General features: G+C 40.0%; 2 protein-coding genes across 2 annotated transcripts in view; both read right to left on the bottom strand.

The window, feature by feature from the left end:
• Nucleotides 1-3,220: 3,220 nt before the first annotated feature.
• LOC121733963 overlaps nt 3,221-25,502 on the bottom strand; it is a 220,587-nt gene continuing 198,305 nt past the window's right edge. Inside the window, exons 12-21 of the mRNA XM_042124370.1 lie at nt 22,347-22,532; nt 18,118-18,255; nt 11,720-11,855; nt 11,141-11,338; nt 8,378-8,522; nt 6,596-6,842; nt 5,613-5,780; nt 5,321-5,486; nt 4,685-4,797; nt 3,221-4,399 (exon numbers count right to left, since the gene is read on the bottom strand). Of these exons, the coding sequence (XP_041980304.1) occupies nt 3,920-4,399; nt 4,685-4,797; nt 5,321-5,486; nt 5,613-5,780; nt 6,596-6,842; nt 8,378-8,522; nt 11,141-11,338; nt 11,720-11,855; nt 18,118-18,255; nt 22,347-22,532 (1,977 nt within the window). The 3' untranslated portion in view covers nt 3,221-3,919. The remainder of the gene's footprint in view (nt 4,400-4,684; nt 4,798-5,320; nt 5,487-5,612; nt 5,781-6,595; nt 6,843-8,377; nt 8,523-11,140; nt 11,339-11,719; nt 11,856-18,117; nt 18,256-22,346; nt 22,533-25,502) is intronic.
• LOC121733968 (cilia- and flagella-associated protein 157) lies at nt 23,152-25,148 on the bottom strand. Its single transcript, XM_042124377.1, has one exon. It carries the CDS (start codon nt 25,025-25,027, stop codon nt 23,207-23,209), a length of 1,821 nt encoding a protein of 606 aa, XP_041980311.1. The 5' UTR covers nt 25,028-25,148; the 3' UTR covers nt 23,152-23,206.

The following is a 25,502-nucleotide window of genomic DNA, read 5'->3' as shown; positions in this document are numbered from 1 at the left end:
ATTAATATTTTAAAATTCTGGTAGACATAGTCTTATAGTAATCAGTAATCACTGATATATTATAATGCTTATTGAGCTGCAGGTTGTTGGTGGAAATTTACATTCAAAAGTAAAAAAAATCTTCTTGCACTATGAATAATAATTTTCCGATAAGTATATTATTTTTTTATAAGTATGTGTTCGATAAAAATGTTTTATCAGGAGCTTTTAGACATTCACAAGGGATTGGTTAAGAAACTGGTAGAAATTTAAAAATACAGGACTGTATGACTAGGTACCGAAACACCGAATCAGGTAAAAATTAAGGATATAATATTTTTTTTTTTGATTTAATGTCCTTCATTTTCTCTTCATTCTTTTGCAGTGAATTAATGTTTCTCCGAATTATAGTTTCAGATAGTAAGCGGTTGTCAAATGTTTGCCTATACAAGTATACATCTTTGATTAAAAACTTTGGCCCAATACTTTTGGTAACTATCATATTAATAGCACTGCTTATATATTTTACTTTATATCTCACAAGTTTTTTAGTGCCCATAATATTTTCTGAAATCATTTAATATGAGTTTACTCTATGTGTGTCTACTCTACACCATGTCCCGTGGGTCACAGAGTCAACAGTTTCCCAGCTCCGCTCCCCCTGCAGGCTGCAACTCCTGACGACTACAGGAGTTAATTTTATTCATAGACTGTATTAACAGATCCGTCCTTCCTGAATGTAAATATATAATTTGGTATGTCTTATTTCTTAAGCAGGCTATGAAAATAAACGCATACTACTTATTATACTTTGAAGTATTCGATATTTTTGTATTTCTTACAATTATTAACTTCTATATTTATAAAGTGTCAGTATCAAACAGTAAAAGAGCAATCTAAGATATTATGATACTAGTAACAAGTTCGTTACTTGTTAAGAAGACAACGGAAGTACTTACACTTTGATCGATAAACCTTAGCTTATTAACCTTCTTTTACACCAAATTTTTCCCTTACCATCCTCCTTTACCCCTTTAAGCCAGCGGTAAACCGAGTGAACGTTGTATAAACAGTTTATAGTATAGAAACCGTAAACTCTGGTCGACAGTTGCCGGGAGTTACACAATAGTGCGGTCACAAGCGTTGTTTCAGTAAAGGGTTGATCACAGGTATACGTTTTGTAGGACAAAATCTTCTCGCACCCTTAGTATTAGAAGGACACAACTCAAAAAACTCAACTTTCGGGAAACGGCATTTCATTTATTTACTTACTAATAATAAAGCTACAAAACATTTTTGTTTTATTTTTAATTTGACGCAGATTGAGATTGGACGCAGATTAACTTAATATCAGTTTTCTGAGAGGCAGTGCAGATTAAACTAAAATATACTTAATAGCACAGGATCGTGAACTTTGGAAAGAAAAAGGAGAAGCCTTTGCCCAGCAGTGGGACACTGTAGGCTGATAATAATAATAATAATACTTAATATACTAAAATTAAACAACAATGGGAAATATAAATAAAAATGTTTTATTATCAGTTAAAAGAACACTTAAACAATGCCTACCTCTAAATAAACCTATGTACACTACACCAGAACATAGTTTACAAACTCAATGGTAACACATATCACTTTAACAGCGTTTGACTCTGTTAACGGGCCCCTAGACGAGCAATTTTATTGCGCAATATCACGTATTACAATATTATTGACCGCCTAGGGTTGATATTGAGCATCGCGCGCCATCAATCTAATTGTCAAAATATAAACTGTTCAATAAAATTGAAGTGTGATATTGCACAATACAATAATTGATCGTCTAGGGGCCGGCTAAAAGTTACAACATCTGGTTATATTAAGACCGGGTTCACACAAGTGAATTTATTACGCGTTAATAACGCACCGACTTTAAGCTTGTGCTTTTAAAATCCATCTACATACATCAACAACTCCCTTTTTACTCTATTAAAATAATTTAAATAAATAAAAATATAATTTTGTAACATAAATAAATTTATCAAATGACTAGACATAATAATAGGCATAATATAAATTACTGAATTATTGTATAGTACAAAAACAATCGTATTATATTGGACACTATTAATAATTGACATTAAATAATTAGAATATTGTTTCAATAAAAATTGGCAGCAAACAATTTGTGGTACATACAGATTATGTTGTATTAGACATAAGTAATATTAATAATGAGATTATTATTACAAGGTATAGCTGTGCTTGATACAGAATTGTTTATTATAAAACAGTTGTAATAAAATCATTAAATTATCTAACTGCCGCACTCAGAGTGGAATATTAATTACTTAAATGTAATTAATTCAAAATTTTGACATAAGCTCCATACATTATCTGTCAAACTCTTCATTAAATTAAAGGTTAATCGTAATTAAATGTCTCTGAGTACGGCGGTAAGTACATAATATTATGATATTAGTAATTATAGCTTGATACACATTAGGCTTCTTGCAGACGAAGTTCGTCTGTAAGAAGCCTAAGTTAATTACATTACAAACATTGTGTTTTAAAGCTTTTTGGATTTATGCCAGTAAGTAGAAGACTTAACTTAGGATGAGACAGCAGTAAGATGTTATTAGTTATATGAAATTAAGTTAACTTAAATATTAAAACGGCCAAACTATAATATGCAGACCAAATAGAACAAAAAGATTTTGTTGATTCAAGTCTACAGTTATTTCGAACGGGTATAAATTATGATAATTTAAATGGCACGTAACTTTTATCCAAATGAGACATATTGCACTGCCCGATCGCTCAGTCTTAAAATTTTTTACTAGTGCCGATTCCTAAACAATAATAATTTACAACGCGAAAATATCAAACATGGCTAAAATAAATTTTTGTAAGAACATTAACTTTATTATTACAAAATAAAAGTCACATCAGCAAAAAAAAAAGTTAAAAGTATTAAACCTAGTACCAATATTAATATAACCTAGTTAATGCGAGACTGCGTTTTTTAACATTCGTGTAAACAGGGGCTTACAAAGAAAATTCTGATAAAACTATTGATTACCGTTGTTATACTATATTTATAATGTATTTGATTATGTATGAATTTGTTAAACATTTTGATGATATGAGTTACATACAATTTACACACAAACTCTTGGTCCATACATCTACAATACAAAAATCTATTGCGAGTGGTTCTATATTTGGATTTAGAAGCAGTGTTCAACAACATTAATTATTTAAGAATAAAATATTATGTACATTTGACTATTTTTTAATCTAAAATATATTATATTATGTAAAAGCTTTTTACTATGATCTTTCTGTTTTTAGAATTGAAATTGTTAAAAGTAATGGACAAAACGTTATCTTTTCATAGCCATACAACACATCATTTCTTTAATGTGAAGATTACTGAGCACAAACTAGCGAAAAACCTAGCTAGTTTAACATTATTAAACGTTAAAACTTGCTGAAATGCTGTCATTGATCGTATTAATATTGTTGCTACTGTTAAAGATTAAGTAGATAAGTATAATATTATGTACATCCATTAAATATCTATGTCTAGTACACGAATGGCAAGGTTCGTTACATTTAAGGATCCGATAATAATTACACATACAGTCATACAGCTATTACAATTCCAGAAAGGACGAAGGAGTTTAGTCTCTTAGTTATCTGTAAGGGTACACCAAAACTACTTTTTACAAGGTTTTTCCAATAAATTCAAGTTTATAACTATCAAATATATTATGTTAGGTTCTAAAAAGTTCAGTAAAACTGAAATCTCTTTGAACATTGTTTTCTTAACGTCACGTTAGTTTCTTTCTTTGCTTTAAAAGGTATAAGGTCTTAATTATTAAACAGATTATGATAAATGGAATCTACTCGATGCTTCAGCCAGTATTATAATATTTTATAGTTCATCTTCTATCATTTAGGCTCTGACCTCGTACCTGTCTATAACTTTATTACTATCGGGCGAGTCATCAGCAAACTTTATCTCACCCGACGAGTCGGAGTTCTCGTCTGCAAATTTTATATCACTCAAGTCGGTAGTGCGTTTTAACGTGTCGTCCTTTTCCCTCGCATCGTTTATCCGTTTGAGCGTTGATGTTTCGTCCTTTTCTCTCCTGTGCACTTTAACCGGTGACATCGTTAGAGTGAGATCACTCATAGGAATATCTTCTTTCTTTTTCTTTCTTTTGGACAATTTGGGGAAGTTTTGAAGGTCGCTGATGCTGAAATTGAGAGGATGGATGATGTTACCTCTGTCGATGACTTTCCGGATGGACTTTATGGATTCATTGGATCTGTTTCTGTTGTCTTGTGGGTTTCTCTTTAGAGTTGCTGCTGGGTGTTCCTCTGGTGACTCCGTATTGCTGCCCGGATCCGGTCGTAGCTCTTTTGGGAGATCCTGTGAATTAAAGTTTGGTATTAGGTATAAGAAAAATTTCCAAGATACAATGATACTATTTATATAAAAACCTTACAAATAAACTTTCATTTTTCTTTTCATTTTGATTTTTATATCGATCGATTGATATTAATAAGTAGATAGAATCGTTTTTATTTAATGATAATATTGATTTTTCTCTCTCCAATATCTTTAATAATTTGGCCAAGCATGACTTATTGTCGGTTCATATAGTTTCTTGCCCATCATTTTTTATTTGATCTAGTAGTTTCGGAATCGACTTACTTCATGTACAGGCGCGGTCTCATCCATCTCCTTGATGATATCCCCCTCCTCCAGCGGCGGTATCCACACGAGGAAGGCGGGGTCCATGCCTAAATAAGAACCGGGAACAGAACCTAAAACATTGTCTGCTATTTACATTACGTGCATAAGAAAATAGGATGTGGATAAAATTGTGTATATGTGTGTGTGACGTTGGTGGTTTAGAAAATGAATGAAAAAGAATACATTGTTTATATTGCACGATTTTTTTAATAAGCAATGAAAAAAACATTGTTTAGATGACACGATTATTAATGGCGTGATCATTAATTGTGTAATTAACAGTGATTATAAAATATTCGGCTTTGCTGGAAGTGCTGCCATATTGGATTCAGAACAAAGTCAAATACTTGTTGCATTGCATTACTGTCCAAACTAGAGGTGTTTACAATTTTTGGCTTAATCATTTAATGTGTGTAACAAATAGTTTATTACATTTTTATGCTAAAATTGACGTTGCAAGCTGCATCAAACGTGATACATTTACTTAAGACTATACGAGAAATAATTTGCCTTAAATCCCTTTTAGCTTTGTTTCTCACCAAATATTTACTACGTCCCTTTCACTCGCATCACATTTGCTATTTACCATCTCACCTGCGTTATTAACTTCATAGTCGTAGTAGTCTATCTCCATCTCGGGATGTGAGGTTAGGCTGAGGTCAGACCGCAGTAGCTTTCTGTTGCAAGTCTCTTTGGTGTGCTTCGGGTTGTCTCGTATCCTGGCTGCTGACACACCGCTTAGTGCAGGGGAATACCAACCCTGTTGATATGGACATAGGGCTTAAAATAGTATTTCACTAACGATCTTTGGGTACTTTATTATCATACAACTTTTACTTTTGTTTTAAAATTTAAAAGCATCGGTTTTGGAAACTAATTTTCTTACATTTGTCAAAGTAGCAGCGGAAATAGACGAAGACGCCCGACTATCGCTTCTATCCTTCTCCCACATGCTGTCCTTGTCCTTCTCGCTGCAGCTGTCTCGCTCGCTCACGCTGGTGATGCTGGTGCTGACGTCGGTGATCTCGCTCGTTGTTTGGGGAGCAGAAATAATCTGTAAAAACAGATTTCTCTTTATAATCGGCATCATCGCCATTTCACTATCATCATTGTTGCCATATAGTTACTCAGTATATGTACACCACTACACTAACATCTAACATAAGCAGGTATAGGTAAAACCCACATAATCAAAAGCTTCAAAACAGACAAAATGAGAACTCTGTTCGGTGATTTGATACCATGTTACACATGCAACAATTTTAGTGTACTTAGACAGGGCATAGTAATAATTATTCATAGAAACAAACTATGATGACGGTACAGAATATATAATATTAGTACAAGATGACGGTAAGAAAATAAATGAGAAATGTTTTACGGAAATCATAAGAATCAGAATCAATACTGCAGTTAATTAACGTCACTTTAATATAAACGCTCCCCAAGGAGTGTATTCATTATTCAGATATTCCCACACGCTTTTAACGCAATACATTATTTAATATCAACCGTTATCTTTAATCCAATTAATTATTTATGACAATCATTGTAAGCTTTCTGTGCAAATAGACTATCATTAATACCTGTTTTATATGCTTTACGCAGCCTTCAATAAATTAGAGAATTATAGTTGTAAGGCAGTCTCAATTTGCTCGTGTAGCTGTTCTTAAAGAACCATGATATAATTATTTAAATCCAAGAACGCTGGTTAAAAATTGCTTTAAATTCTCTTTCATGAAGAGAATTAAAAAAAGTTTAGCAATATGCAAGTAAAAACCTGTTTTTATAGACTTGGGTAAATTATTTTTCAAATCAAATTATTATAAATTATATTAATTTTATATTAAATTCTAGATCTACTCTTACTTGCGGCACATGCGACGACACTGTCTTCGATCGTCTCAGGGGCGATGGGTTAACACTGGCCGTGGTACAAGCTGGAGCGCTGCTGGACGACGCGTTCTCAGGCGTCACCGTGGTGTTACTAGCACCGCTGCCACCACTGGCGTGGCTCCCACCGCTGCCACCACTAGCGTGGCTCCCACCGCTGCCACCACTGACCACGCTGGCGTTGTCCGCTTCAGCCTCTCCATCTGATGCTTGATCTTCTTCTCTGTATATATAAAAAAAAGATATTGTAAGAATTATATGAAGAAGAAGAATCTCATCTTTAGAAGCTTAGGTCACATAATTTTCGAGTTTAAACTAAATAAATAACTAAATCAAAAACAAAAAAAAACTATTATAAGTTATAATTATTATTCTGAGTGTAAACATTGTAATTATTACTCCAAATGGCCAAAAATATATCTTCGTTAAAATGAGTACAAGTAATTTGAACTGAGTAACAGAAACATAAGATATCTCGTTATAATACTATCAACTATTTCCGTAAAATGGCATGTTATCTTAGATCTTTGATTACACCCTCAAGCGTTCATAGCAACAATTATCACATCGACACAAGTATTGGTACGTGTGTAAACAATGACACTACATGTCTCTAATTATAACTCGGGTCTCGAGTGTAAGGGGAACCTCCGAAGAAAACTGTTAATTGCTACCAATCGTATAAGTGTTACATGATTGGGGTTCGAATGGTGTTAGATATTGGATATGTAAATTATGGGGATTCGGTTATGATTTTATGAGATTGTAAAATACTAATCACAGAGTAAATTTCGTTAGAGATTTGTGATAAACTTAGTTAGAATTGTAAACCGTTAAAGATTCAACGTTCGACTGTTATTATTAAGGATTCAATTAATTACTAACTGTTAAAGATTCATGACAAATATAATATCCGGCATCAAATTAAAGTATACAGTATACACTTTATAATTTTGTACAATATTATGTAACTAATTAGCTGTAACGATATTCTATTTATAATAATTATTAATTAAGTTTAAAAAAATTAAAATATTATTTAATTATTTACCTAGTTTATAATTAGGATTATATTTTATTTATACATTTTGTTGTGTCATTTTATAAAGTTGAAGCATCCTCAACAGTTCTTAAATAGATAAAATAAAACGAACATTGAAAGTGTTTCCGTGTACTTATTCTTTTACCATTCTACGAGTTAACGAAAAAAAGCAGCCGTGATTTTCGCAGCACGTTACGTTTTTCAATACAAGTGTTTTAATGAAAGCTGAACCCTGCACAACTCTATGCGACGTTGTTACATTAAAAAAGAAATACGGTACTTACTCAAAATTTTTGAAATCACAATATTGCTGTTATCTCTGTTTTATATGGAAACATTTCACGTGTGGCACTTAAAATTTATTACTACCCACGATGAGGATTAAGAATATTGCGTTTCTTTAGTTTAATTAGATGTTCAAAGGCAAATTTATAAAATGATAATCATTTTTATACGCGAATACTAAAATTTATTCAACTCTACGCGCAGTGGTCTACTTTTGTAAAGATGAATAAAGGGACGTTACAGAGGTAGAAAATAACATATTGTATCACTTTGGAAGCAAAAAGTATTTAACTACCTAGAGCTTTAATCATTATATTTTACTATCTCATCATCTTTTACATAAGAGCTCTATATTCAGAGTCCAAGACTCATATTCCTGTTCTGCCCCGTCCCCTATAACTTTTTAACTTCTCCCCACCACGTTTTCTCACCTGTGCTCCTGACTCCTGTCATCCCGGAGTCGCTGGTGTCTCCCTCGGCCGGGCAGCAGTCTGCTGAACGATACCCCCCCTCCCACCACCTCCGAGAGAAGGGTGCTGCGGGAACCAGTGCCCAGCTCCAGGGAGGCGGAACATGCTGGAAGAAATATGATAGAAACATGCTGGTTATAAATATTGGCAGTTGAAGGTCGGTTTTATGGGCGAAGTCTTTGCACTGAAAAATTATGAAATATGGCTGATAAAACTAGAGTAAATGAAGTAGGCGTTAGGTCGGAATAGCCATAATATATATATACGGGTCGACTAGATAATCCCCTTTTTTTAAGTCGGTTACAAATCACGGCAAAGTATTTTGATTTAGAAAAACAAATTTTGTTTTCGTGGTGCACGAAATACGCAAATCGAATTTTAACTTATCTCACTCTCAGCATTGTTTAATGAATGATATTCCAACAAATTTTCCTTCAAATAATTCTTCATAAATAAAAAAATGCTCTAAATATAGCTCTGGAGCTTAGATCTTAATGGCTCCCATAAAAAGGTGACGCTAGAGCTTAGACGTATCAGAATTTTTTTTTTTATTTTTTTTTTTTTATTTTATTCTATATACCTCAAAGTTAGTAGGAAAGTGATCCTTATGTAGTTGGTATAAAGGCCCTATAAGAGGTGAAATAACTGTGAATGCTCTGTAGCAGTCGCAGGCTATACTCTAGATGACTCCGTGACACGAGTGCTAAATGTATAATATAATATTACAAGGAATTTTTTTATAAAATGTAAGTAAGTAAAAGCCTATTCAAAGTTTATGTTACAAAGTGGTCAAGTATACTTTAGATTTATATTGTAAAAAATACAGAGTTTTTATGGTTATTTAGTTTAGTTCTATTGCTGTAGTTATTTTAACGATAAACGCCATTATCATTTTGGCATCCCCAAAATGATAATGTACTCCAAATTTTTATGATCTTATATATAAAATTCTCGTGTCACAATGTTAGGCCGCGTACTCCTCCGAAACGGCTTTACTGATTTTAACCGAATTTTATATGCATATTCAGTGGGTCTGAGAATCGGCTACTGGGTACTTTTTATATTGATAAGTGCATTTGTTGAATAAAGAATAGTAAATTATTACAACTCGAGACTGACGGCAATCATTGTTTATGCGACGGGATAGCGATGGACGTTGCCATAGTGACATACTTATTTAGTCATTTCAATAAAATAATACGAACGAAATACATATTATGGCAAATAAACGTTTGCCGGGACAGCTAGTAATAATATAAAATGTATCCAACATAATAACATATCAACATGTAGCTGTATAAATCAGCATACAGCTGTATATAATAATTTCCAAAGTGAACTTACATTTTCCTTACTTCTAAAATCTAAGCACTGTGATGTGGATTCGACAGAGTAGCTACACACAGAGAGACATAGGCCGAGGAATCCGGAACACGATGAGAGCGACTGAGTGTGCATTAGCGCGCCATTTGCCACTAGACTGTACTTGAATGTACATTACACTGTATACTGTAGATTGTAACATTGAGGAAATTGATTCCTAGACAGTTGACAAACCAACGTCATTTGGTCGGATCATGTCAATTCAAGGTTGACCGTGTAACATAGTTTCTTAAAGTTTTTCAAATATTTAAATAATAAAGACATGAGTGGAAGATGTTAGTTGTCCATATGTTGTAAAATGTTAGTTATAAGAACCAAATAACTAACATTTTACAACATATGGACAATTACTCGTTTTTTCGTATAATTTAAACAAACCTTCTAACTTACCTACTTCATCATCTGACTTATATATCTTGCTACATATAAAATACACATTTTTTATTTCAAATAATTTTCCAGGCCCTAAAGCACCCATAATATTATGTGCAAAAAACGGCAATTTTTAACTGTTACTTACCTGCTTCTTCCACTCATGTCTTCGAATTAGACGGGATATTAAGCTACACAAAACTTACATCAGCTTTTGAAAACACATTTCCTACGCAAAGGAAATTCGTTTCTTTATAAGCTCTTTATTTGCACATCAAAAAATACGCTTTATTTACACATCAAAAAATACGAAACAAAAACATTACGAACAAAATATAAATTGCGCATTGCGCAATGTACCCTACGGCCTACATTGGTATTTGGTATTTCGGCAGGTTCCTTTAAACAATAAAATATAAGGTTTAATAAAAATTACATATTGGCAGGATGAGTAAGTATCTTGCTATAGCAATTAAAACTAACCAATATACAACCTTAGGAAAAAATGTATATTCACTGCAGCTGTCATACTGCATTACTGTTGCAAGATTGACCTGCGGGACATGTCGTTTCATGTACGGTGTAGCTAGCCAGATGCGGGGCAAGACTTTAATTTTATGACAAGCAAGATAATATTATTATGTTTTGCGAGGCCTCCTGATGTATGACGCCAGAGGATATAGAGGATAGGATAAGTCCTCTCGCGTTTAAAGTCACATTTTTTTGCATATTTTTTAATCCTTAATTTATAAAACATTGCTAGCTGGTTTATTTATTATTTATTGCAAGATAAGTAATTATAAGTATATCTTAATAATATTTTGCGTATACGGGCCTTCGAGGTGCCAGACCCTTTGGACCGCGAGGCCGGCGTGGGCCGTAACCCATACCGCCTAATGCGCAATTTATACGCCACCTCTACTATAGCCGCCAGTCTAAGGCGTTGCCATGACAACAGTGACTACATACCATCACTATCAGTGAGAGACTCCTTGTCTGCCGCTCTCTGGTACGCTCGGGTGCGTCTCGCGGAGTGTGCTGCTAGGGCGAGTGCTGCGGCCGCGGCAAGGGCTGCCAGGGCGCCCGCCGCCGCCCGCGCGCCACCCCCGCCGGACCACCATGGAGCAGCGGTGGTGGACCACGCGGCTGAGGCATTGCGGTACGGCTCTGAGAGGAGAATGTGAGGGCTAACTTTAAAGGAACAGAGAGACAACAACAGCTTAAAATAACAACAGGTCTCTTGGTCCTTTCAAGAGAGATGCCAGTTATTTAGGGCACTGTATCCTATCGTAATATTGAAAACACATATTACTAGTTTAGTCGGATCAAGTTCACTATTTTAGGCCACGACGAGAACGCAGTAAAGTTCTTGTTAAAAGTTTCTACTACAGATTATATTTCACGTTCTTTTCATCCATTTTCAATTCCAGTTGTAAATACTATATCGATCTATATATTTTGTTTCTTCTTCTCTCATAGACACTCTCTGACTCACTCACCAGCTTGTTTACCTCTCTCTATCTCTGTCACACTTCCTATCTCACTCACCAACTTGCGTCGCATGCGCGAGGAAGCCGCCAGCGCAGCGCTCGCTGGTGTCACTGGACCGCAGCTCCACCAGGATGTGACGACCACCGGCTAGTTCTATAACGCCGCCGTCTGTTGGCAGCTCCGTCTCGCTCGACTGAAGGAGATAGGAGATATTAAAAGATATTAAAATTCTAAAAAAAATGCTCAACAGTTTCTAAAAGGAAGTTCCAAAATATATAACTTGGTAAGATCACTGAGAGACAAAACCATGTTGTATTATCCGCTCTGTCAATATTTTCACTCCTCTAATCTCAATTAAAACTCAATATACAAGCTAAACATGTGGTTCTGATATTCACAGAATCATATTCCCCATCGAAATTCAACATTAAATACAGTTCAACATTAAATACAGACAAGAATAATTGATCATCATCGATCACACATCAAAGATAATATTATGTTTGATGTCAAGCCACCATGAAGTATGAATTATTGGCATATCAGACACACGACAATTAAAGCAAAGCTATTAAGGTTTTAGGGTCAATTCAGACCGCAACGCGACGCGTAGACAAATTAAAAAAATGCATCTACGCATCGCGTTGAAATCTGAATTGACCCTTAGAGTCCTCGCAGACTATAGACTTTTAGTCTGTTAGTACGAGCAGCGAGCAGCATTGCATGTGCTATGAGCAGCGTTGTGTGTACTACGAGCAGCGTTGTGTGTACTACGAGCAGCGTTGTGTGTACTACGAGCAGCGTTGTGTGTACTACGAGCAACGTAGTGTGTGCTACGAGCAGCGTTGTGTGTACTACGAGCAACGTAGTGTGTGCTACGAGCAACGTAGTGTGTGCTACGAGCAGCGTAGTGTGTGCTACGAGCAACGTAGTGTGTGCTACGAGCAACGTAGTGTGTGCTACGAGCAGCGTTGTGTGTACTACGAGCAACGTAGTGTGTGCTACGAGCAACGTAGTGTGTGCTACGAGCAGCGTAGTGTGTGCTACGAGCAACGTAGTGTGTGCTACGAGCAGCGTAGTGTGTGCTACGAGCAACGTAGTGTGTGCTACGAGCAGCGTAGTGTGTGCTACGAGCAACGTAGTGTGTGCTACGAGCAGCGTTGTGTGTACTACGAGCAACGTAGTGTGTGCTACGAGCAACGTAGTGTGTGCTACGAGCAGCGTAGTGTGTGCTACGAGCAACGTAGTGTGTGCTACGAGCAACGTAGTGTGTGCTACGAGCAGCGTTGTGTGTACTACGAGCAACGTAGTGTGTGCTACGAGCAGCGTAGTGTGTGCTACGAGCAACGTAGTGTGTGCTACGAGCAGCGTTGTGTGTACTACGAGCAGCGTTGTGTGTACTACGAGCAACGTAGAGTGTGCTACGAGCAACGTAGTGTGTGCTACGAGCAGCGTAGTGTGTGCTACGAGCAACGTAGTGTGTGCTACGAGCAGCGTAGTGTGTGCTACGAGCAACGTAGTGTGTGCTACGAGCAGCGTAGTGTGTGCTACGAGCAACGTAGTGTGTGCTACGAGCAGCGTTGTGTGTACTACGAGCAGCGTTGTGTGTACTACGAGCAACGTAGTGTGTGCTACGAGCAACGTAGTGTGTGCTACGAGCAGCGTAGTGTGTGCTACGAGCAACGTAGTGTGTGCTACGAGCAACGTAGTGTGTGCTACGAGCAGCGTTGTGTGTACTACGAGCAACGTAGTGTGTGCTACGAGCAACGTAGTGTGTGCTACGAGCAGCGTAGTGTGTGCTACGAGCAACGTAGTGTGTGCTACGAGCAACGTAGTGTGTGCTACGAGCAACGTAGTGTGTGCTACGAGCAACGTAGAGTGTGCTACGAGCAACGTAGAGTGTGCTACGAGCAGCGTAGAGTGTGCTACGAGCAACGTAGAGTGTGCTACGAGCAGCGTAGAGTGTGCTACGAGCAACGTAGAGTGTGCTACGAGCAACGTAGAGTGTGCTACGAGCAGCGTAGAGTGTGCTACGAGCAACGTAGAGTGTGCTACGAGCAGCGTAGAGTGTGCTACGAGCAACGTAGAGTGTGCTACGAGCAGCGTAGTGTGTGCTACGAGCAACGTAGAGTGTGCTACGAGCAGCGTAGTGTGTGCTACGAGCAACGTAGTGTGTGCTACGAGCAACGTAGTGTGTGCTACGAGCAGCGTTGTGTGTACTACGAGCAACGTAGTGTGTGCTACGAGCAACGTAGTGTGTGCTACGAGCAGCGTTGTGTGTACGACGAGCAACGTAGTGTGTGCTACGAGCAACGTAGTGTGTGCTACGAGCAACGTAGAGTGTGCTACGAGCAACGTAGAGTGTGCTACGAGCAGCGTAGAGTGTGCTACGAGCAACGTAGAGTGTGCTACGAGCAGCGTAGAGTGTGCTACGAGCAACGTAGAGTGTGCTACGAGCAACGTAGAGTGTGCTACGAGCAGCGTAGAGTGTGCTACGAGCAACGTAGAGTGTGCTACAAGCAGCGTAGAGTGTGCTACGAGCAACGTAGAGTGTGCTACGAGCAGCGTAGAGTGTGCTACGAGCAACGTAGAGTGTGCTACGAGCAGCGTAGAGTGTGCTACGAGCAACGTAGAGTGTGCTACGAGCAGCGTAGTGTGTGCTACGAGCAACGTAGTGTGTGCTACGAGCAACGTAGTGTGTGCTACGAGCAGCGTTGTGTGTACTACGAGCAACGTAGTGTGTGCTACGAGCAACGTAGTGTGTGCTACGAGCAACGTAGAGTGTGCTACGAGCAACGTAGAGTGTGCTACGAGCAGCGTAGAGTGTGCTACGAGCAACGTAGAGTGTGCTACGAGCAGCGTAGAGTGTGCTACGAGCAACGTAGAGTGTGCTACGAGCAACGTAGAGTGTGCTACGAGCAGCGTAGAGTGTGCTACGAGAAACGTAGAGTGTGCTACGAGCAGCGTAGAGTGTGCTACGAGCAACGTAGAGTGTGCTACGAGCAGCGTAGAGTGTGCTACGAGCAACGTAGAGTGTGCTACGAGCAGCGTAGAGTGTGCTACGAGCAACGTAGAGTGTGCTACGAGCAGCGTAGAGTGTGCTACGAGCAACGTAGAGTGTGCTACGAGCAGCGTAGAGTGTGCTACGAGCAACGTAGAGTGTGCTACGAGCAGCGTAGAGTGTGCTACGAGCAACGTAGAGTGTGCTACGAGCAGCGTAGAGTGTGCTACGAGCAGCGTAGTGTGTGCTACGAGCAGCGTTCTGGAAAACATGTAGCAGGCTCTTCAACATGCATAGCTTCTACTTATTTAAAGTCGTCTATTTAAATTATGTAATTATAATATTATGATAATTTTACAAGTTGATGATGAATTCGTTGTTTTTGTTGTAACAAGTTGTGGGCGTTGGGTTTAAGGTCAGTGTGAGTTAACGACCGGCTGAAATTTCAAAGCCCTTATTGAAGGGATATAATATATTTCGGTATTAACGAGCTAGGTGTCCAAAATATTAAAGCTTATGTTTTTATAAAATTATAAATTCTTAAAACGCGATATTAAATTAAACTTTATTTAACGTAGGTTGAGTATAGTATAATTATGATGCTTTTAACTTTTATAGTCCATAAATTTAAATTTATCGTAGTGTACAACATCTTTTTTAATTTTATAATAATAAAATAATATAAGAGGGCCAAATATGTGTTTTCCTAAAACTTATTTTAGTAGTTTTAGAAAAACAGAAAAATGTTAACAACTCAGAATCTTAATTGAATAATTATGCGAAAACTATTCTTAGTAATAATTACTTATATTATCCCATAATCATTCACCCATTCATCACTAACCTATTTTGATTTTTTTCATAAATTATTGTATTATAAAGTGATTTTTTTTAATTTTCTGAGTGTGCGAAGTCATATATATAATATTATTGCTTCGTCGTTTTTCATAACACGAAGTTTGACCTAACACGTTCAGTCAGATTAATGAATAAAAAAATTAAAAAAAAAAAAAATTATTACATTTGATGACCTCTGTGGCTCAGTGGGTGAGCGCGTTGGTAGCTTAAGCCGGGGGTCGCGGGTTCAAATCCCGCCGACGGTACAAGAAGTTTTCAAAGTTCCTGGGTCATGGATGTTATAGTAAATATATGTATCGTTTAGTCTATGGTATCGTATAATAAAAATCTTAAAATATGTATAGAATAAAAATATTAAATATATTTCCTTTGTCTGGCACCTGTAACAAGTATCTGATGGATTTTATCAGATACTTACCACGGGGCCAGACTGACGTGGCGTTAGCACCCATTGATATAATATAATAAAGAAATGATCAGTCCTTCAATCCACTGGTTAGACGTTTTGCGTTAACCTTACCAGATTGATGGACTGATCACTGAACTGATGAGAAACCGAGCGTGTTACCAACGACGCGACGGGCGGATAAATAATACGCTTCGCTGTCATCACCTTACCGAGGTACTTTTACTACTGTATCTGGCGTCGTTACTGTCTCACTGTACTAAGTATTACTGTAACAGCACTCACCACCACGTCGTCGGGGCCGTCCCAGCTGGCCAGCAGCGGCGCGGCGAGCGAGTCGCCGTCCCGCGCGTGCAGCCCCTACTCCGCGCACGGCAGCCGCACCGCCTCGAACCGCACGCGCACCGACAGTAACACTCACCACCACGTCGTCTGGGCCGTCCCAGCTGGCCAGCAGCGGCGCGCCGAGCGAGTCGCCGTCCCGCGCGCGCAGCCCCTGCCCCGCGCACGGCAGCCGCACGCGCACCGACAGTAACACTCACCACCACGTCGTCTGGGCCGTCCCAGCTGGCCAGCAGCGGCGCGGCGAGCGAGTCGCCGTCCCGCGCGCGCAGCCCCTGCCCCGCGCACGGCAGCCGCACCGCCTCGAACCGCACGCGCACCGACAGTAACACTCACCACCACGTCGTCTGGGCCGTCCCAGCTGGCCAGCAGCGGCGCGGCGAGCGAGTCGCCGTCCCGCGCGCGCAGCCCCTGCCCCGCGCACGGCAGCCGCACGCGCACCGACAGTAACACTCACCACCACGTCGTCTGGGCCGTCCCAGCTGGCCAGCAGCGGCGCGGCGAGCGAGTCGCCGTCCCGCGCGCGCAGCCCCTGCCCCGCGCACGGCAGCCGCACCGCCTCGAACCGCACGCGCACCGACAGTAACACTCACCACCACGTCGTCTGGGCCGTCCCAGCTGGCCAGCAGCGGCGCGGCGAGCGAGTCGCCGTCCCGCGCGCGCAGCCCCTGCCCCGCGCACGGCAGCCGCACGCGCACCGACAGTAACACTCACCACCACGTCGTCGGGGCCGTCCCAGCTGGCCAGCAGCGGCGCGGCGAGCGAGTCGCCGTCCCGCGCGCGCAGCCCCTGCCCCGCGCACGGCAGCCGCACGCGCACCGACAGTAACACTCACCACCACGTCGTCTGGGCCGTCCCAGCTGGCCAGCAGCGGCGCGGCGAGCGAGTCGCCGTCCCGCGCGCGCAGCCCCTGCCCCGCGCACGGCAGCCGCACCGCCTCGAACCGCACGCGCACCGACAGTAACACTCACCACCACGTCGTCTGGGCCGTCCCAGCTGGCCAGCAGCGGCGCGGCGAGCGAGTCGCCGTCCCGCGCGCGCAGCCCCTGCCCCGCGCACGGCAGCCGCACGCGCACCGACAGTAACACTCACCACCACGTCGTCGGGGCCGTCCCAGCTGGCCAGCAGCGGCGCGGCGAGCGAGTCGCCGTCCCGCGCGCGCAGCCCCTGCCCCGCGCACGGCAGCCGCACGCGCACCGACAGTAACACTCACCACCACGTCGTCTGGGCCGTCCCAGCTGGCCAGCAGCGGCGCGGCGAGCGAGTCGCCGTCCCGCGCGCGCAGCCCCTGCCCCGCGCACGGCAGCCGCACCGCCTCGAACCGCACGCGCACCGACAGTAACACTCACCACCACGTCGTCTGGGCCGTCCCAGCTGGCCAGCAGCGGCGCGGCGAGCGAGTCGCCGTCCCGCGCGCGCAGCCCCTGCCCCGCGCACGGCAGCCGCACGCGCACCGACAGTAACACTCACCACCACGTCGTCGGGGCCGTCCCAGCTGGCCAGCAGCGGCGCGGCGAGCGAGTCGCCGTCCCGCGCGCGCAGCCCCTGCCCCGCGCACGGCAGCCGCACGCGCACCGACAGTAACACTCACCACCACGTCGTCTGGGCCGTCCCAGCTGGCCAGCAGCGGCGCGGCGAGCGAGTCGCCGTCCCGCGCGCGCAGCCCCTGCCCCGCGCACGGCAGCCGCACCGCCTCGAACCGCACGCGCACCGACAGTAACACTCACCACCACGTCGTCTGGGCCGTCCCAGCTGGCCAGCAGCGGCGCGGCGAGCGAGTCGCCGTCCCGCGCGCGCAGCCCCTGCCCCGCGCACGGCAGCCGCACGCGCACCGACAGTAACACTCACCACCACGTCGTCGGGGCCGTCCCAGCTGGCCAGCAGCGGCGCGGCGAGCGAGTCGCCGTCCCGCGCGCGCAGCCCCTGCCCCGCGCACGGCAGCCGCACCGCCTCGAACCGCACGCGCACCGAAAGACCCTCCTCCGCCTGGAAACAGATCAGCTTTAATATACTGGCAATTGACTGTCATGGCAATCGGGGTAGTTTACAAAATTGCGTTTAAAAAATTAGCACCGAAAGAAGTTATAAAAACACACGGGATTGTCGTAAGAGCCTGCAACGGCCAGACATCGAGGACGCTGTCACAAAAATTATTACAAAAATGAGCAGGTCAGTATATCGACGTTAAGAACATTAAAATAACATTCAATATCAGCGCGCCTTGTACAGTGGCGGTTACGACGCTCGCCGCGTTCTTGATAGGGCGAAAATGTATGAAGAAATTTGAGAACGTTTCTTATTTTTCTTATAAATGGAAATGTTATTTATTTTTATATAAAATATTTAGCTTTTCGTACAGGAGACTAAATAAGCATAAATTTTTTTGTAAATTTATTTTCCTTAGTTCAGTGTATTTAGCTATAATAGTACCTAATCAAACCCCAATTTTTTAATCTTTTGCGATTATTGTGATGGTTAAAACGTATTTATGTGAAAATTTTGTATGCGGCTATAAAATTTTTAATGTGTAACGTGGAGATGAATATATTATCTTTCATTTGAAACCAAAATATCCTCGCAGTGTGACTCCTAATTCTTTAAAATGGTACCTGAAAATCGCTGATATTTGTGAAAAAATGTGATAGCGTCCTTAAAGTAAAAAAAAAAAAAAAAACAAAAAGTAGATACCGAAAAAAAACGGCTATATTTATAACCCTACATTAATAATATTATGAATGCCTTCTGTCTGTCTGTCCTTCATCTGTTATCTTATTATCTAGTTATTTGTCGAACTCAAACCCATAACAAATCAAATGCAAATTCCACTCAGGTGCATCGCCCCGCAGAATACAAATGAGACATTACTTCAAATTGGATATTACGCACATTCGCGATAATGTCGCGCTAACGAGCCGAAATATCAATCATACACATCCTGTATAAATTGCACGCTTCATGAAGTGCCTACTTATGCTGTATCCACACTTGCCGCCGGCTTATACCGGCGGCACGGTCGGCGGCCCGGCCGCCGGCTAACCACACATGCCGCCGGCTTCGGTTGCAAGGCAGGTTGAAAGTCGGCGGCAAACCCGGCGGTATAAGCCGGCGGCATGTGTGGATGCGCCATTAGCTTATACAAACTATGCTGCCTATAAAATTCTAGTGTAATTACAATTGATTTTGAAAAGTAAAGTGAAAATTATAACATTACATTATTAATATCGACCAGTCGCTAATTTTTCGGTTGTCTATAAGTGCTAATTAGTTTTTATCAGGCAATATTTGTGCTCGGTGACATCTACAAAAATGTTCTGTGTATTGTACAATCACACTTCTCTATTTTAAATTATTACCTTCCTTAAACAAACACTATAAATATTTATTATTCCCCTTGAACAAACATATTCTGACAGTTGTTCTACAAAACCATACGTGTTTACTTTACACGACCACACAGCACACACCCTGTTTAGTAAACACACATAGACCATAGTCAACAGCTACCTGTATAGTGAGTACAGGGTGTGCTCTAATTAGCACCTTATAAGACTTCTTTCAGAGTTGCCGGAACTAGATTTTATTGGCTTTATTTTGCTACTGTTAAAAGCCTTTTGCAGGTAAAGTTGTAACATTTCAATAATATACCTGTTTTATAAATATACATTATACAACTTAAAGACGAAACCCACTGTGACCAAACTTAAGGTAGATCTCCTTTTAGATCTTCCTCACTCAATATAATCCAAAGTAAAAACATTATAACTTTAAATATTTATTTGTGAAAAAGTTTTTTCAGCAGAACTAAGCTTAAGATCAATGTAATCTCTCTCAATTTTTAAAAAAAATAAATTTTCGTGGATGCAGCTCAATGAACAAGCCTTAAATAAGGCTATATACTAGTTAGGATAAATAGTAACGATAGCCTAACTATTAGACACTCAGTAAACGTGAATTAACAGAATTTAACATGAGTTTGAGTAGTTCCGGCGTAGCCGGAGTCAAGTTAACGATGACGGAAGTAAAACTAGTTGTCAGAGTTAGCCCCCAGCTAACTGTTGAGTGCGGTCTGTATCATCACTTATTCCCAAGCTATTAGCATGGAATTAATAGCTGTTAGCAAAATAGTTGTGTTAGTAAAGGAATTACCAACTAGCTGTGGTCTGTGGAAAGTGCACTATCCCAATTTTTTATAATTTATAAGACCTATGAGTCCTTACTGTTAAGTATAATATATGAAACCTGTGAGAAGAGTCAGAAACAAAATATTTCTATTCAGGAAATAAAACTAAGCCTACACCAAAAACTGTACATTTTGATGCAATGATGAAACTATAAATTAAACGTCCTTTTCTCTGGTCTACTTTATACTACTGTTTCTCTTAAACATCAGACTTACACTTTCCGAGCTTAACGAAGTAAATAAAAAAAGCTATTATCTTTGTTCTTTAATAACAAAGTGTAAGTAGACTAATTCTTATTTAGGGCTCTAGTACCGTCGCGCGCTAGTAGCGTCAAAGTCACCGTGGATTAAGGCCCTTAAACCGTATTATTTCAGTTTTGAGTATTTCATCCAAACATTAATTCAACTTCAAATAAACACAGTTTCACTTAAACCCAAACATAACTCGAATATTTCAGTTATCGAATTTCGATTACAAATCTCTTTCGTAGCCCAAGAGCTCTTATAGTATCGCAATCTAATATTAAACGCTAGCAACTCAAGTAGAGACTGTAGTAACTTTGTTACCGAGCTAGATAGTCAGGTTCGCTTGTAATCCTATGCAAAACACTTTACTTCCAACTCCTATTTAGTTTTCGATGCAAATTTTATGAGCCTTATTGGATTGCAATTTGAGGGACTGTACAGAGTTTAGGTTCTAAACAAGTATTTTGATAATATAGTCTATGTTTCATTAAATTCAATAATGTGACATAATATTATTATGTATTTTCTGTAATATCTATTATAATATTAGTTATTCATTGCAAGTTCAGATAACAACGATATAATCTAATATATGAAAATAAGTCGGGTTTTCCTTCCTGACGCTATAACTCTAGAACGCACGAATCGGTTTCCACGGTTTTGCATTCGTTGGAAAGGTCTCGGGTACCGTGAGGTCTATAGAATTTTTTTTTCAGAAAAAACTTCAAGAGAAAAGCAGGAACATAGGGAAAATAATTTTATGGAAAAACATTATTTGCCGGGACAGCACATAATATAATTGCATTCCTGTAAACTGCTCAGTATGTTTGCACCAGGGCCCCGTAAGGGCTACTGGCGCCTGTGTGCAAAAAAAGGATTCTGGCGCCCCTTTAGGCAAATTTTTTGGGTCCTTGGTTTTGGCGCCCCTAAAGATGGCGATTTGGCGCCCCTAGAGGGTGGCGCCCGTGTGCGTTGCTCACATTGCTCATATGGTAGCGGGGTCCCTGTGTTTGCACGGTGTAATATAAATAATAATTGAAGATGTTGTATACAATATTATGTGCAGTTTTGTAGTTATTGTCTACCTGCCGTTGCACTGTCCCATATTTCACAGTCAGAGCTTCTCTCACTGTGAAATTTAGGGCAGTCAAACTAAATTACTAGTAGATTGGACAGTACCAGTCATTGGAAAAAGCACAAAAACACAATATTTATTAATGTTGCTTTAAAAATTGCCTGTTTTTAAAGTAAAAGAACGCCTGATTTTAAAGAAACACAGGTTGTTTTTAAAGCAACCTTAATAAATATAGTGTTTTTGTGCTCTGTCCAATGACTAGAACTGTCCAATCACTTCACCGTAATACGAAAAGAAGACCAACAATGCAAGGATACTGATTCCATAACGACTTGACAGAAACTCCTCTCCAGATCTGCTCACTTTAATGCAGCGTACCAGTAGTATTTCTGGACCAATACGACCTGCAAACCTCCAAGAAGAGAGCGTATTCTCTCTTAAAAGTCCGGCAACGCACCTGCAGCTCTTCTGATGTTACGAGTGTCCATGGGTGACGGTAGTTGCTTTCCATCAGGTGACTTGTTTGCTCCTTTTCCCCCTATATATAAAAAGCGTCTCAATTCTCAAAAATCTCACCTGCAGCAACCAGAACGACCTCGCAGGGCATGCCCTCGCCGAGCCCGCCAGCAGCCTCGCCACCGGCGCGAGATGCAGCACGCAGCCGCAGCGGCACGCGGCGCCGACCTCGGCGACCACCGTCGACGCGTCGCCCGCCCACGGCCGCGCGGTGCACTCGCACGCCGCCAGCTCTACTGCTTCGCCCTGGGGTAGATATTTTAAACACAGCTTTTAGGTAACGCTATAATTTACTAAGAATAATATTACTAAGCAGCTTAAACGTTCATTTTTGTACTAGGTACAGCAACAAGACCATAATATTGAAATAACAATATATTGTAAATAATTTTCAATACGCCCTTGCCCACGTTTATGTTTAAGTTTAGATTTAGTAACATGAATCATGATAATACCTAATTAAATGTTAGAAATAAAGTATATATCTTTCTACGTTCTGGCGTAGGGTTGCCATTTGGAAAGCTAGACAGTCGTCAAATGGCCAGCTATACTTGCACAATTTTACTTCATTCCTTTTTTAAATTTTGTAATGGTTACTAAATAAAACAAATAAAACACATACAATTAATAAATAATAAATTTAATCAAAAGTAAATACAAAATATAAATACTATGTTTCATGAATGTTATTGTGTTGATTTTCTAACTAATTAATTTATGCTAATTTTAACTTACAGCAAGACCAAAAAAATAGCAAAATTTACAATATATTAGGTGTTTTATTATTATACCTACAAAAGTGTACCTTTCGTCAACTAAAATTATAATTTAAAAAATAACAATGCTATAATTTGAATATCGTACAACACGCACTAAAATAATGTTTCACAGGCAGTAAAAATATTAAATTTTCACGTCCATTATTCTGTTACTTGTATGTCCTCCTCTACATCAACATCCGGCGAAGGCTCTGTATCTTTAGAATCATGTTCTTCAGGCTTTATATCGTTTTTGGTCTCAGCCTCAGTCAGTTCTTTAGTAGATACTTTATCTTCTGTATTATCTTCTTGCAGCAATTCTTCTTTAAGCGCACTTTCACTTGTTGCTTCTGGATCAGCACTATGTTTCATCATAGATTTCTGGATTGATGGCTTAGAATCATCGATTTTCTTTACTATATCAGTCTCATTACCAGATTCAGAGCTTTCCTCGGAGCTCAGAGTTGTTTTTGTTGAAGTGATAAATGAGAGGAAACTCTCGCTTTCAACTTTAACATCAGAAGATTGTGGTACGAGCCTCATGGAAGGCACAGTTCTTAAGCTACCTTGAGGCGAAGACCGAGAAGATGATGAAGATTCACTTGAAAGTTTCTCAGACTTTAAAGACTTTTCGGGTGCTCGTTTTGTCTCTAAGGAAGATGGTGTATGCATAACTGACGACTTCTTCGTGACTTTCGGTATAAAGCCTAGATCACCTTCCTCGTACACTTTTCCAAGAGATGCTAAGGTGTCGACAGATTTTGTTGTTTTGATTTCGTGATGTTTAGTTATGATTTCCAACAACTGATTCAACAATGTGTGTCTATCTACAGCTTTCTGCGTGGGATCAGTTTTAGACCACTCGTCTAACTTGAGCGCAGCTTTTATGGTAATTGCGGCTTCCTTTAATATTTTTTTCAGTTTTTTGTACTCTTTTACAAGCAACGATGCTTCTGTTGATGACTTATTTTGGTTTGTTAAGCGAGAATGTAAATTTTGTTCTAATATACGAACTTTCAAAGACAATTCTTCATTTTCTTTTATCAAAATATCAATTTTAGATTGTAATGTTTCCAAGTCAAAACTTTTTTTCTCGAAATGTGCCTTTTCTTTTTTCATATTTTGGAAAGATGTAGTCAATTGATCTATTACTTTTAGCTGTATAACATTTTTATTGATGGCTTTATCTCGTTCTTCTTCCGCTAGCTCTTTAGCAATGCGGGCTGCTTGTTCACTTTCTTTTAATTTCTCATTTTGCTCAGCTAACTTGGTTTGGTTGGATAATATACTGTCAAGTTCGTTGTTAATCGCAATATTTTCTCTGATGACTCTATGAGTAGATGCAGCAATTCTTAGTTCGGTAGCGTCCTGAAAGTCTTGTGCCAGTTGTAGTAGACGAGATTCCATTTCCCTTTTAAGTTTATCTTTACCTATCACAAATTTCTTTTCAGCATCATATATAATCCTCTTATATTTCATTTCTTGATCCTTAAAGTCTTGCTCTTGTTTTTCATATTTTTTCATAAGGTCATCTCTTATAGCTCTAAATTCTTCTAATGTATTAAGTTTTCCAGCTAAAAGCTTATTTTCTGACGTCAATTGGTCTTTCATAACTGAGAAATTTCTTTCTAATTCTGCAACTGTTTCTTTAAATTGTGCCATTTCAATAGCTCGAGTTTCCTCGAGACCCTTCACTTTGTCTTTTAGCTCATTATTTTCCTCCGATTTCAAATTAAGTGTTTTCTTCAAGTACGCTATAATATCAGCCCTATCTTCATCCAGTTTATCGTATGCTTTCTGTAGTTCTTCGTTCTTCTGCTCATACTCATCAACAGCTGTTCGCAGACGAGCAACTTTTCGATTACACTCGGCAAGTTCTAATTCCAAAAACGTTTTCTCTACCTCTGTAATGGTACCAACAGCTTTCGGTTCATCGGCTTCCTTTCCTTTCTTCTTCTCTTTTTTGTCCTTTTTTGGCCCCATTTTTAAGCGTTAAAAAGTGTTTTGAATAAATCGCAAAACGAAATGTTAGGAATTATCGCGTTGACATTGATCAAACTGTTGCCAAGCGCGTCACTGTGACAACCGCTTTGTCATGCGAAAACTATTTATAAACTGCTAAGGAGTTTATTACTTTTCGTAACGTTACTGCATATTTTATACATTTATTGTAATAAAATATATGTCGGTTTCTATAAAGTATGTAAAATACTACGTGTAGCCGGACACATAGACATAATATATACTTAAAGACCAACAAAGAGTGCGAGAGAGAAGAAAATCCTTTATGGAATTATAACAAGATGAAAAGAGAGAGGCAGTCTAATGAAAATTGTAACAACTTTTATTTGACAGGTCGTCAAAAGTCGTCAATCGTTTTTATGCCCTTTCGGTATTTGCAATTTATTATTTAAATCGTATGTTATTTTCAACAAATACTATTATATATAACAATAAT

Source organism: Aricia agestis, chromosome 14, assembly GCF_905147365.1.
Source record: "Aricia agestis chromosome 14, ilAriAges1.1, whole genome shotgun sequence".
Taxonomy (NCBI): Eukaryota; Metazoa; Arthropoda; class Insecta; order Lepidoptera; family Lycaenidae; genus Aricia; species Aricia agestis.
This window is presented reverse-complemented; position numbering and strand designations above follow the sequence as displayed.